The 11,480-nt window shown below is 69.1% G+C and overlaps 2 protein-coding genes across 2 annotated transcripts; one reads left to right on the forward strand and one right to left on the reverse strand.

Moving 5' to 3' along the window:
• Window positions 1-6,674, forward strand: FSTL3 (follistatin like 3). Its single transcript, XM_023644269.2, has 5 exons — window positions 1-215; window positions 1,520-1,705; window positions 3,763-3,978; window positions 5,146-5,373; window positions 5,463-6,674. The coding sequence occupies exons 1-5, from the start codon at window positions 113-115 to the stop codon at window positions 5,549-5,551; spliced, it is 822 nt and encodes a 273-aa protein (XP_023500037.1). The 5' UTR covers window positions 1-112; the 3' UTR covers window positions 5,552-6,674.
• Window positions 6,675-7,465: 791 nt separating this feature from the next.
• On the reverse strand, window positions 7,466-11,299 carry PRSS57 (serine protease 57). The gene is made up of 5 exons (XM_023644253.2): window positions 10,828-11,299; window positions 10,441-10,594; window positions 9,876-10,020; window positions 8,899-9,162; window positions 7,466-7,854 (listed from the first exon to the last, which is right to left on the reverse strand). Exons 1-5 carry the CDS (start codon window positions 11,174-11,176, stop codon window positions 7,654-7,656), a joined length of 1,113 nt encoding a protein of 370 aa, XP_023500021.2. The 5' UTR covers window positions 11,177-11,299; the 3' UTR covers window positions 7,466-7,653.
• Window positions 11,300-11,480: the final 181 nt, after the last annotated feature.

Raw genomic sequence — 11,480 nt, forward strand, 5'->3', positions numbered from 1 at the left:
GGGCCGCCCTGCGCACCGAGCCGCCCGCCCCGCCCGCCGCCCCGCCCCGCGCGCGGGCTTTATAGGAGGCGCCCGCCGCGCGCTGGGAAGTCGGTGCCGCCGCCCGTCCGCCATGCGTCCCGGGGCGCCGGGGCCGCTGTGGCCGCTGCCCTGGGGGGCCCTGGCCTGGGCCGTGGGCTTCGTGGGCTCCGTGGGCTCGGGGGACCCCGCGCCCGGTGAGTGGGGCGGCCGCGAGGGGCGGGCGGGGCGGCCACCCACGTGGGCCGGGCCGGAATGCGGCCGGGGGCGACGCCGGGGGCCGAGGGCGGGCCGGCGGCGCAGGTTGACTCCGGGAGGGCTCGGGGCTCCCCTCCCCCCCGCCCCGAAGGGCCCAGGGAGGGTCACCCGGAGGTCAGCAGAGCAGATGGACTCTCCCCCGCTGTGATTATGAAGACCGGGAGTCACAATGACCGCTCATTATTGAGTGCTTACTGTGTACCTCTTCCCTCCCTGACCCCACGCCACAGCCCAAGAGGGTGGGGACTCTTAGCAGCCTGGTTTCCAGTTGGGGAAACTGAGGCACGGGGGTCACACAGCTCTTGAGGGGCAAAGCTGGGATCCGAACCTGGACCGCTTGGGTCCTGAGGCCCCAGAGAGGTAGGGCTGGGTGGCTGGACCCAGGACCTCCCGCCACGGTCTCAGATCTTCCCCGTGGGGCCGGCTTAGGCAGCCGGGTCCCGGGCATCCCATTCCTGCCACTCCTGGGAAGACGCCAGGCAGGCAACATCCCCACTCCTGGCCTCAGTTTCCCCTTTATGAGATGGGTGCCGAGGAGCTTGGGTTCCCAGGGCTGGTCCCTGGAAGGCGCTCGCCACGGCGCCTGGGAAGCAGGGAGCCCTCAGGCCAGGGCCGCGGCCACTCCTGCCCCCCCACTCCCGGCCAGGACACCCAGGGGCCTCCGCCCCACCCCCACCCAGCAGCCCCACCCGGCTGGGCTCGCAGGGGAGCACCGAGCCCCCTCCCCGAAGGCTGCGTCCCCGGGGAGACGGTGAGCTCATGCGAGGGGAATGTTCCCAAGTTGGAGTGAGTAAGAGGCGGGCCAGGCGAGGGGGGGGCCTGCCAGGCGAGGGGGCTCCACGTGCCCTCGGGCCCTGTCTAGACAGAGGGCAGAGGCGGGAGAGGCGGCTCCGGGGCCCACTGACCCTGACACGTCCAGCACCGGGCGCTCGACAGGTGGGCAGAAAGCCAGGCCCGGGCTTGGGGGCCTGGACCCAGCGGGGGAGCTTCCTGGGATGGGACGGGTGGGGGCTGGCGGTGGAGCGGGGTGGGGTGGAGCACAGCGGGCAAGGACCCCAAGAGGGTCTGGAGCCCGGGCGGGGACGCCTGTGCAGTTCCCTGCCTGTCCTTCCCAGCTTGGGGGCAGGCCATCTGCTCTGCAATTACTGAGCACCGACTGTATGCATCCCCTCGGGCCAGGAGCCGGGTGCCAGGAGGGGCACGGGAGGGCGGCCCCCGCAGGAACTGCCCGCCTCCTCCGCAGGTGGTGTTTGCTGGCTCCAGCAGGGCCGGGAGGCCACCTGCAGCCTGGTTCTGAAGACCGACGTCAGCCAGGCTGAGTGCTGCGCCTCCGGCAACATCGACACCGCCTGGTCCAACTTCACCCACCCGGGGAACAAGATCAGCCTCCTGGGCTTCCTGGGCCTCGTCCACTGCCTGCCCTGCAAAGGTGAGACCCTGGGCACGGTCGCTGCGGTCAAAGGTGGGGCGGCTGAGAGTGAGCTCCCCGTCTCGGGGGGTATGCAAGAGGAGGTGGAGGCTGCCAGGAGGGGATCCCAGCCTTAGAGGGGGAGCTGGGAGCGTTCCCAGGCCTCAGCCTCCCTCCGTTGAGGATTCAGGAAGCAGCTCTGAGGACTCCGAGCCTGGTTTCCAGCCTGCGGGTCTTTGCTCAGGCCCAGCCCCCCCACCCGGAAGGACAGCAGGCTCACTCCCAGCTCCTGGGAAGGTGGATTTTCCTGCTTGGCCATCCTGGCCTGTGACTCCAGGCTCCACGTTCCCCGACGTCTTTATCTGCCCTCGACCCGCAGATTCGGGAGGGGGCTCTGAACAAACTTGTGCCTTCTGGACCGTGCGCTGAGCAATGCTGCCTGCTCCCTCGGGCTAGGAGCTCTTCGAAGGCAGGACGAAGGACGGAATGAGCCCAGACACATTCTCTGTCCTGGAGAAAGGGTTTGGGACCCTCCCGGGCCCCTGTGGTCAGGGCTGAACGTGCAGGGGCTCCGAAGGGGCGTGAGAGCCCGGGTGCTGGGGGATGACTACGAGTTTGCCAGCTGGAGAAGGTGCCGGGGCGCATCAGCAGGGACGAGGCCCGGGCTCAGGCCCCGGTGGGTGGGGTCAGGGCGGAGGCCCGAGCGGGGACTGCAGACCCGAAGGCCAAGCTGAGGAGCCTGGCTGGCCGCGGGGACGTGATTGCTCCCAGATCCGCCTGGCTGGGTGGTCCCGAACTCACTGCCACGTGCCCTGGCTCCGTCCAGAACCCCCTCCGGCTTCTGGGAGGAGGACGGACCTCAGACAGCGCCTGGCCTGGGCATGAGATGATCCAGGACACCCCCCCTCCCCACCTCATCTGGCCTTGGGGGAGGGAACCCAGCCCCCCCACTTCCGTTCCCGCTCGCGTGAAGCCACCCAGGCGGGCGCAGCGGTTCCAGATGTGCGCGTGGGCGGGCAGCGTGGGAGATGCCCAGGTGCGACCCACATGCCCTGGCGGGGGGCAGCGTGGAGGGGGGTGCGGGTCCTCTTCTTAGGAGCATCTGCTCATTTTATGCGGGGAGGTGGGTTCCCACATCGGCCCCACTTTACACGCGTGGAAACAGGCTGGAGCGCGCATGCGAGCTCAGAGTCCGCCCTGCAGATCCACAAACTACAGAGCTGGGCGGGGGGCGGGGGGTCCTTCCGGGGTCTGGCCTGGAGTTCTCATGCTGAGGTGCACCTGGCTCTCCTCCCCTCACGGCTGAGACGGGGCCTCAGTTTCCCCCTTTTGTAAACTAGTGACAAAGCAGCGTCCTCTCGTGGGGGCGGCCGGGAGGGCCTGCCAGGCGGGGAGCGGCCATTAGTGGGGTCTGACTTGCATTTCCGAAGGTCCCTGGGCTGCAAAGGGGGCGGGCGCCCCAAAGAGAGGCTTTCCCTGGCCAGACCTGTTTCCCTACCTGAGAAATGGGGCTGCGGGGAGAGGGTGACCCCCGGAGCAGAGGGCTCGGGCTGGGGGGGACCCCTCCCTAGGAAGTGAGCCCGGGCCGGGCGCCGACGCCTCTCCGGGAGGTTCTGGCAGGCACGGGAACAGACACTGCCCGTCCTCCCCAGACCCGCGCCTGCACGGGGCGGAGCCCCCCTCCCGCGGGCTGACGCAGCCGGGCCCCCGCCAGCCTTCCCAGAAACGCGCGTAAATCAGGGAACAGACGTCAGCCCGAGGGGGTGGCCCAGCGGCGGGGCGACGGCGGGGCTGGGGGCTGGACGCCCGATCCCGGGCCCCGGATTCCGGCGACCCCTCCCACCCACGCCGAGCCGCGCCTGCAGGCGGAGCCCCCAGCCCCAGGCCAGCCCGAACCCCGGTGCAGGGGGCCCGGGCGGCATCTCGCCCCCAACGGATCCCGCCCGCAGACCCGACCCAGTCCCCTCCCCGTGCGCCCCACCGGCCCGGCCTCCGGTCCGCAGGGCAGGGGCGGGGGCGTGCGCCTCCGAGGACCCCCGGCCCGCGCCCCCGCCCATGCGCGCGTCTCGTGTCCGCAGATTCGTGCGACGGCGTGGAGTGCGGCCCGGGCAAGGCGTGCCGCATGCTGGGCGGCCGCCCGCGCTGCGAGTGCGCGCCCGACTGCGCGGGGCTCCCGGCGCGCCTGCAGGTCTGCGGCTCGGACGGCGCCACCTACCGCGACGAGTGCGAGCTGCGCGCCGCGCGCTGCCGCGGCCACCCGGACCTGCGTGTCATGTACCGGGGCCGCTGCCGCAGTACGTGGGGGCGGGGCCTGCGGGGGCGGGGCCTGCGGGAGGGCGGGGCCACCGGGCGGGCGCGTCCTAAGCCGGGGCCGCTGCCGCAGTACGTGTGGGCGGGGCCTGGGGGCGGGGCCTGCTGGGGGCGGGGCCACCGGGCGGGCGCGTCCTGTATCGCTGCCGCAGTACGTGGGGGAGGGGCCTGAGGGTGGAACCCGGTTGTGGGCCGGCTGGCGATCGGGGCGGAGCTTGCGGGTGGGACCCGGATGGGGGCGGGTCCCTTTGCAGGGGCGGGGCTTGGTGTGGAGCCGGTGTGGGCGGGGCTCGTGGCTTGGGAGGGCTTGAGGCAGGGCGTGAAGGTGGAGCCGGGTTGGGCGGGGCTCGCGGCCGGGGCGGGGCCTTGGGGCGGGGCTTCAGGGTGGAGCCTGATGTGGGCGGGGGGAGGGGCCCAAGACTGGGGCGGGGCTTGAGGGTGGAGCCAGTTTGGGCGGGCCTCCGGCGGGGGGCGTGGCTGTGGGCGGGGCTTGAGGGTGCGGCGCAGTGCAGCGGGGCTCTCAGCTGGGGCAGCCCTTGAGGGTGGAGCCGGTGTGGGCAGGGCTCCTTTGTGGGGGCGGGGCCTTGGGCAGGGCTTGGTGGTGGGGCTTGAGGGTGAAGCCGGTGTGGGCGGGGCTCAGTGAGGTGGGGCTTGAGGGTGGAGTCAGGCGGGGGCGGGGCTTTGGGACGAGACTTGAGGGTGGAGCCTGTTGTGGGCGGGGCTACTTGCCGGGGCGGGGCTTTAGGGTGGCGCCGGTGTGGGCGGGGCTCTTTGCAGGGGCGGGGCCTTGGGCGGGGCTTGGGGGGGTGAAGCCGGTGTGGGCATGGTTTGTGGCTGGGGCGGGGCTTGGGGTGGGACTTGAGGGTGAAGCCGGTGTGGGCGGGGCTCACTGAGGTGGGGCTTGAGGGTGGAGCCAGGCGGGGGCGGGGCTTTGGGACGAGACTTGAGGGTGGAGCCTGTTGTGGGCGGGGCTACTTGCGGGGGCGGGGCTTTGAGGGTGGTGCCGGTGTGGGCGGGGCTCTTCGCAGGGGCGGGGCCTTGGGCGGGGCTTGGGGGCGAAGCTGGTGTGGGCGTGGCTCCCGGCGGGGCGGGGGCGGCGCTGTGGGCGGGGCTGGACTGGCCCGCGCCCTGACCGCCGCCGCCGCCCGCAGAGTCGTGCGCGCACGTGGTGTGCCTGCGGCCGCAGTCGTGCGTGGTGGACCAGACGGGCAGCGCGCACTGCGTGGTGTGCCGCGCGGCGCCCTGCCCGACGCCCTCCAGCCCCGGCCAGGAGCTCTGCGGCAACAACAACGTCACCTACATGTCCTCGTGCCACCTCCGCCAGGCCACCTGCTTCCTGGGCCGCTCCATCGGCGTGCGCCACCCGGGCAGCTGCACAGGTGCGACGCGGGGCGGGGACAGCGGTGGGGGCCAGACCCCTGCCCCTCTCCGCGCCCCCATCTCTCCCTTTGTGTCTCCCCGTCTGCAGGCACCGCAGAGCCGGCAGAGGCTGAGTCGAAGGAGAAGGAGGAAGAGGAGGAAGAGGACGAGGAGGAGGAAGAGGAGAACTTCGTGTGAGCCTGCGGGGCGGCCTGGGCCTGGCGTTCAAGGCCTCCCCGTTTTATTTATTGCTGCAGCAGAGTCTAATTTATGTCCCCCGGACACTCCCCAGAGCCTGGACCGGGACTATCTGGGGAGCCCCAGAGCCCCGCGACGATGTCTTGGAAGGGCTGGGGGAAGGAGCCCTGGGAGCAGGGCTGCGGGGTGAGGCCTCCACCCCAGCCACCCTGCTGCCCGGGAGGACCCCGCGCTTCTGCTCCCTCGGGGGTAGCTCTTCATTATCGTGGCCCCCGGGAGGGCTGGGGATTCCCTGCCAGCAGTTAGTCAAGAGGGACCCCAGCCTTTTAGAACACAGACGAGGGGGTGAGGAGGCAGCCCGCAGCCTGGCATGTTTAGACGAGTCTCAGAACGTGCCAGACCCCAGACGGGCCAAGGAAGTGACCGCTGCCCTCTACCAGCCCAGGAACTCCAAGGCCTGCCCTCCCGCTGCGTCCGTTTCTCTGGTACCTCTTGAAACACCAGCTTGTCCCCTGGGGCGGGGGGACGATATCTGTGTGTCCTGGTCTGGGCCTCAGGGTGCAGCGGCCAGCCTTGGCCCAGAACAGGGCACCACGTCCAACGGTGCCCAATCCGCTTAGGTGGCGACCCCGTGGGCCCGCAAGCTGCTGCTCACCCACTGGCTTGGGGTGGGGTGTAGACCCGAGGCCCACTGCACCCCTGGGGCCTCCTGGCCCGTCTACAGGGGAGATCCAGACCCAGGACCCCTTGGTCCCACGTGGGCCGCCCTGGTCCCGGCTGGACCCTCCTCGCCTGACAGCCCGGCTCAGGGGTCTCAACACCAGCCAGATGCCGGCCTTGGGCCGATTCCTTTCATTCCGTCTGGGCTGTCGCTCAACGTCACCTCCCGGTCCGTGCGTGCAGACCAGAGGCTCAGACCAGACGTGGGGGGGTCTAGCTCCCCGAGTTCGGGGCGAGGAGCGAGGGGGCAGTTGTGGTTTCCCTCTCCCAGCCCCCAGGAAGTGCCTTATTTGTGACACCCAGAAAAGTGCCCTTGAGGAGGAGGTGGGCTCACTCAAGCCCCCTGACAAGGCACCTCCCCCACCCTGGGGTCCTCACCAAAGAAATAAAGACTCAGAAGCCACCTGGGGCGCCCAGGCCTCCTCTGCCCCGTCTCTGTGCCGCCCACTTTGGTCGGGGTTACTAGCCTGGGGCCGGGGTGCTCTTAGGGTGGTCAGTGGGGGACTCCAGAGGTGTCTGGGGGAGACACATAGGTGTATGTCTTTGGGGCAGCCGCCTCCTGGCTCTGGGCCTTGGTGTCCGCCTCCGGGCAGCGGGCAGCAGCCAGGGAGAGAAAGGAGGCCTCCAGGGGGCAGGGGAGGGAAGGGGGTTGGAGATGGCGGCAGGCAGCCCCAAGAAGCCATTTGGGTCAGAGTCTCGACAGGGAGGCGTGGCCTGGAAGGGGTGGGGGGTGCAATTATAGCAATAACACGATAGGTGATGATACTGCAGCAGGCACACCAGGGGGCGCCCACCCGGCCCTCGCTCAGGCCGGGCACCCTCCCTTCCAGGCAATTTTCAGAGAGCGAGGAGCTCGGCCCCCTTGAGACCATGCCCTGTCCCAGCCGCGGTTCTGTCCATACACGGGTGTGGTTAGTGGCGAGTGGAGGAACAGCATCCGGCCAGGGGCACAGCAGGTGCAAAGGCCGGGAGGCCATCCTGATATGGCTGTGGGTGGGGGTGGTGAATCCAGAGGGGTCAGCAGGGGAGGGTGGAGGGGTGCCCGGGGCCTGCAGCCCACGACCAAGTGAGGAAGCTGAGCCAGTGGCTGGAGGTCACCGGAGAGGGAGTGGCAGAGCGGGACCCTCGGCCACACTGGCACCAAGGAGAAGCCAGAAGGAAGGTGGGCGGGCCCTGGGAGCAGATGACCCCGTCTGGCTAGTCAGTTAACATTTTATTAGGTTCTTTTGTCCCTTTCTGTTTGGAAGTGATGTCCCCCCACCCCACACACACCAGGCCTCCGGGGTTTGCGGGCCCCGTGGCGTCCCTGCGTGGGCCGCAGAACTTTCCAGGGTCGAGCCGATCTGCATCGTTCTCTGTCCCCCATGTGTATCCGGCGTGGTTCAGGCAGCTCCTGCGGGGACCCCAGGGGGGCTGGGCCAGGGGCCATGTGGGCGCTGCCGAACCACGTCCCAGATCCAACTCACGAAGGCGGACACCTGCGTGTACACGTCGGGGGTCTTGGGGTCGCCGCACCAGAGGCCCGAGAAGGAGACGAGGCCGTGGGCCCGGTTCCGGCACACCAGGGGCCCCCCGGAGTCCGCCTGGGGGTGGAGGGGAAGGCGAGGTCGGGGGTCCCTCTCGGAGCCTCACTTTCCCAGAAGGAGCTTGTTGTGTGCATCCAACCAGGACCCTCCCTGCCTTGGGACCTTCCACGGCCCCCTGGTGCCCTTGCGGCAGAGACTGAACTGCTCATCTCAGCCTCCGAGGCCCTGAGGATCCAGCCCCCACCCACCTGTCTGCCCTCCTCTCCCCCTCACCCACCTGTTTCCAGCCACACCAGCATCCTCGCTGTTGCTGGGTGAAACCAAGCTCCCTCCAGCCTCTAGTCTGCATATTCCTGAGACCTGTCACTGCCCCTGCTGGATGTGGCTCGTATAGATACACACGGCTGCAGCGCTGTGTGCAGTGTGCGACCTGCACAGCTGTCCACGGCGGGTCTGTGACCGGTCTCTCTGCCTCGCATGCCTTCTCTCAGATCTTTGCAAGGCTCCTTCAGGCCTCAGCTCTGAGGTGCTCTCCTTTAAGAGGCCTCCCTGAATACTCACCCTAAGCTTCCTGCTGTCTCCCCTCCTCCCCTCCCTGATCCTATCACCCTAATTACCATCTGAAATCGACTCTGAGCCTAGGAAGGGGCAACTTCACAGATGGAGAAAGTGGGGTCCAGAGAAGCGATGTGACTGTTTCAAGGCCACACACCTGTGTTCTGAACCACTGAACTCTCTTGCCTGGAACAAGAGACCCTCCAGGCTCAGTTTCTCCCTCAGCACCAGGGCCAGGGTTGCCAGTAGTCTATACGAGGTCTTAGGAGCGGGAGTTCTTCTCTTGACATGTTACTTTACCCTACTGGACACCACTTAGAAATACACAAAGCTGTAGCTCTTTGTGCAGTGCACGACCTGCACAGCCGTACACGGCAGCCCTGTGACCCTAGGCAGCTCCCTGCCCTTCCAGGGCCTCAGATGAGGCCCATCTGGTCAAAAGCAAGCTGGGACTTGGTTCCAGAGGCTCTGCCCGGTTCTGCCTCTCTCTGTGGGCCTCAGTTTCCCCACACGGTAAGCAGGTGGGGCGAAGAGTGAGGACCTTACCGAGCAGAAGCCGCGCCTCTGGCTGTCCTCACTGTGGGTGCAGAGCATGGCCGGCTTCAGCCGGCCCGTCCAGGAGCGGTTGCAGGCGTCCAGACCCAGCACGCGGACCTCGGCCTCCATCAGCCCGGGGGGCTGGTCTTCGAAGTCGGACACAGAGCCCCAGCCAGCCACACGGCACAGCGTCCCGGCCCTGGGTGGCCTGGCGCCGCTTCGCGGCAGCTTCAGCAGCCCCACGGCAGGACCCAGGACGGCAGAGCTGTTCAGCTGTGGGGAGATCGCCGAGTTTAGCCCCGCCCACAATGCCCACCATGGCTCCTGCCTCGGTTTCCCCCTCTGTAGTACGGGATGGAGCAGTGAGCCCCAGGCTTCGGGGCTCCACAGATGAGTAATGTCCACACTCGCTGGCCCGTCTGTTTCACTGAGAACACGGTGCCCGGACCCCTCTTGTCCCAGGGGACCCGGTTCTGTCGTGTCCGTTGTGACCTTCTGCCACATTTTGGGGGGCAGGTTTGGGATGCTCTCCCTTTAAGACGGAGGCCCCGGGGCGGCCTGGAATTGAACCCGGGGCACCCGGGTGGGAGCTGCGGGGGGGCCGCCCCCTAAGCACGACGGGGACGCGTGGGGACCCCACGGCCACCGGGAGGAGCTGCTTCCCGCCCGCCCGGGGAAGGCCGAGGGCGCAGACATGGGGTCTTTAATGGGGGGTCAGGGTCTCATCATTCCCTCCGTCCACGCGAACGTTGAGCGCCTGCTGTGTGCCGCTGACCCCTGCCCTGAGGTCGGGGGGGCGGCCGTGCACGGCGGTGAAGAGGCAAGTGAGCGGGTGGGGGCTGCGTGGACACGGGAAAGTGGACCAGGGCGAGGGGCTGGGGGACGGGCTCCGCGGGAGTCGGTCGGCCTCGGGTGGGGGTGAGGGGGCCACCCTGGGGGTGACGGGGACAGGCCGGGCCTGCGTCCCGCGCCCCCGCCCCGCTCACCCGCAGCAGGCAGATGTCGTTGGCGTGGGTCGCGGGCTGGTAGTCGGGGTGACTGACGACGGCCGAGACGCCCAGCACCTGCTGCGTGGGCTCCGCGATGCGCAGGGCGTGCGCCCCCAGCACCACCAGGTCCGCGCGGGGGTCTCTGCGGGGAGAGGGACCGCGTGAGGCCCGCCGTCCTGGCCTCGGTTTCCCCATCTGCGAAACGGGGGCAGCGGTGCATTCCGTCCTCACGCCAGCGCCGCGAGGGCTCGTGGGGGTGGCCGTCCCACCTTGGGCTGCAGTGTTGGCTCGGACGGTCGTGATGCTGAGTCTGATAATGATCGTGGAAATATCCTCCCGGAGAATAAAGCGCTCACTGGGGTGGTTTAACTCCAGTGACCTCAACATCCGCCTTCGCGGTCACAACCACGTCCTTGGGGTCAACGTGCCATTGTGACACCTCCTGTTGTCACCGCTGCCCCGGCGAGCCCGCCCCCCCCCAACACCCCGGCCAGGGTGGGGTCCCCGGCCTGGAATGTGGCCCCACCCTCGTGGGGGGGTGGCCGCGGGTGGGGGGGCTCACCTGTCCCTGAAGCAGTGGGCAGCCGAGACCACCCAGCGGGCGCGGAGCAGGAAGCCCCCGCAGAAGTGCTCGCCCTTGAAGCGCATGGATGCCATGTACGGCCGGGAGTGGGGGGTCACCTGGTGGCCGCCGATGATCCGGGCGCCCCAGGAGCCTGCGGGCAGGGCGGGGGCCGCGTCAGGGCCGGGCGGGAGGAGGGCGGGCGGGGCAGCTGATGGGGTCGGGGTCGGGCTGGGGGGGAGAAGGAGGCAGAGACAGAAGGAGACAGAGAGACGCAGACAGAGAGAGACACAGAGATACAGAGACAGAGAGACAGAGACAGAGACAGGGAAGGCCTTCGAGTGCTGGGGGCCCGAGTGGGGTCGGGGGGCTCCTGGGGGTCCTCACCTGGGGGCCTCGTGAGCAGCGTCAGGACAGCGGCCACGGTCAGCAGCAGGCGGCCCCGGCCCCCCGCCCCGCACCCCATGGCTGTCGGGCTGGCGGCTCCCTGGAGGACTCTGCCGGCCGCGGCCCCACCCTCGCCCAACAGCCGGGAAGGGGGCCCGGCTGCAGCCTGTGGTCGGAGGCCCCACCTCCGCCGGAGCCGGTGCTTCTGGGAGCCCGGTGACCGCCCGCCTCGGCCATTGGCCACGATCACGATTGCACAGGCGGCCAGGAAATGGGTGGGGGGAGGCTCTCGGGGCCGCCTGCCCGGGCAAACCTGCGCTCTGCCAGGCCGTGTGACCCCAGAGGTCATTGACCCTCTCTGTGCCTCAGTTTACCCAGCATCAGCCCGGGGACCGTGTGCAGGGAGCTGCCCGCAGGACCCAGTACACGGTTGACGTGCGTGGTGCCCGCGGCCGCCTCTCGGGGGTCGTGGTGCCGGCTGTCCAGCCGAATGGGGCCCAGCCCCAGCCCTGCCTGTCGCTGACTGGAACCTCAGTTTCCCCATCTGCAACCCCAGCACCGATCTCAGGGCTGTGAGGACGATGAGAAGGGCCGGCCCCTGGAGCCCCTGTAATTATTGCTGCATTTATGGAGCACGTACTGTATACCAGCCC

Source organism: Equus caballus, chromosome 7, assembly GCF_041296265.1.
Source record: "Equus caballus isolate H_3958 breed thoroughbred chromosome 7, TB-T2T, whole genome shotgun sequence".
In the NCBI taxonomy this organism is placed as follows: domain Eukaryota; kingdom Metazoa; phylum Chordata; class Mammalia; order Perissodactyla; family Equidae; genus Equus; species Equus caballus.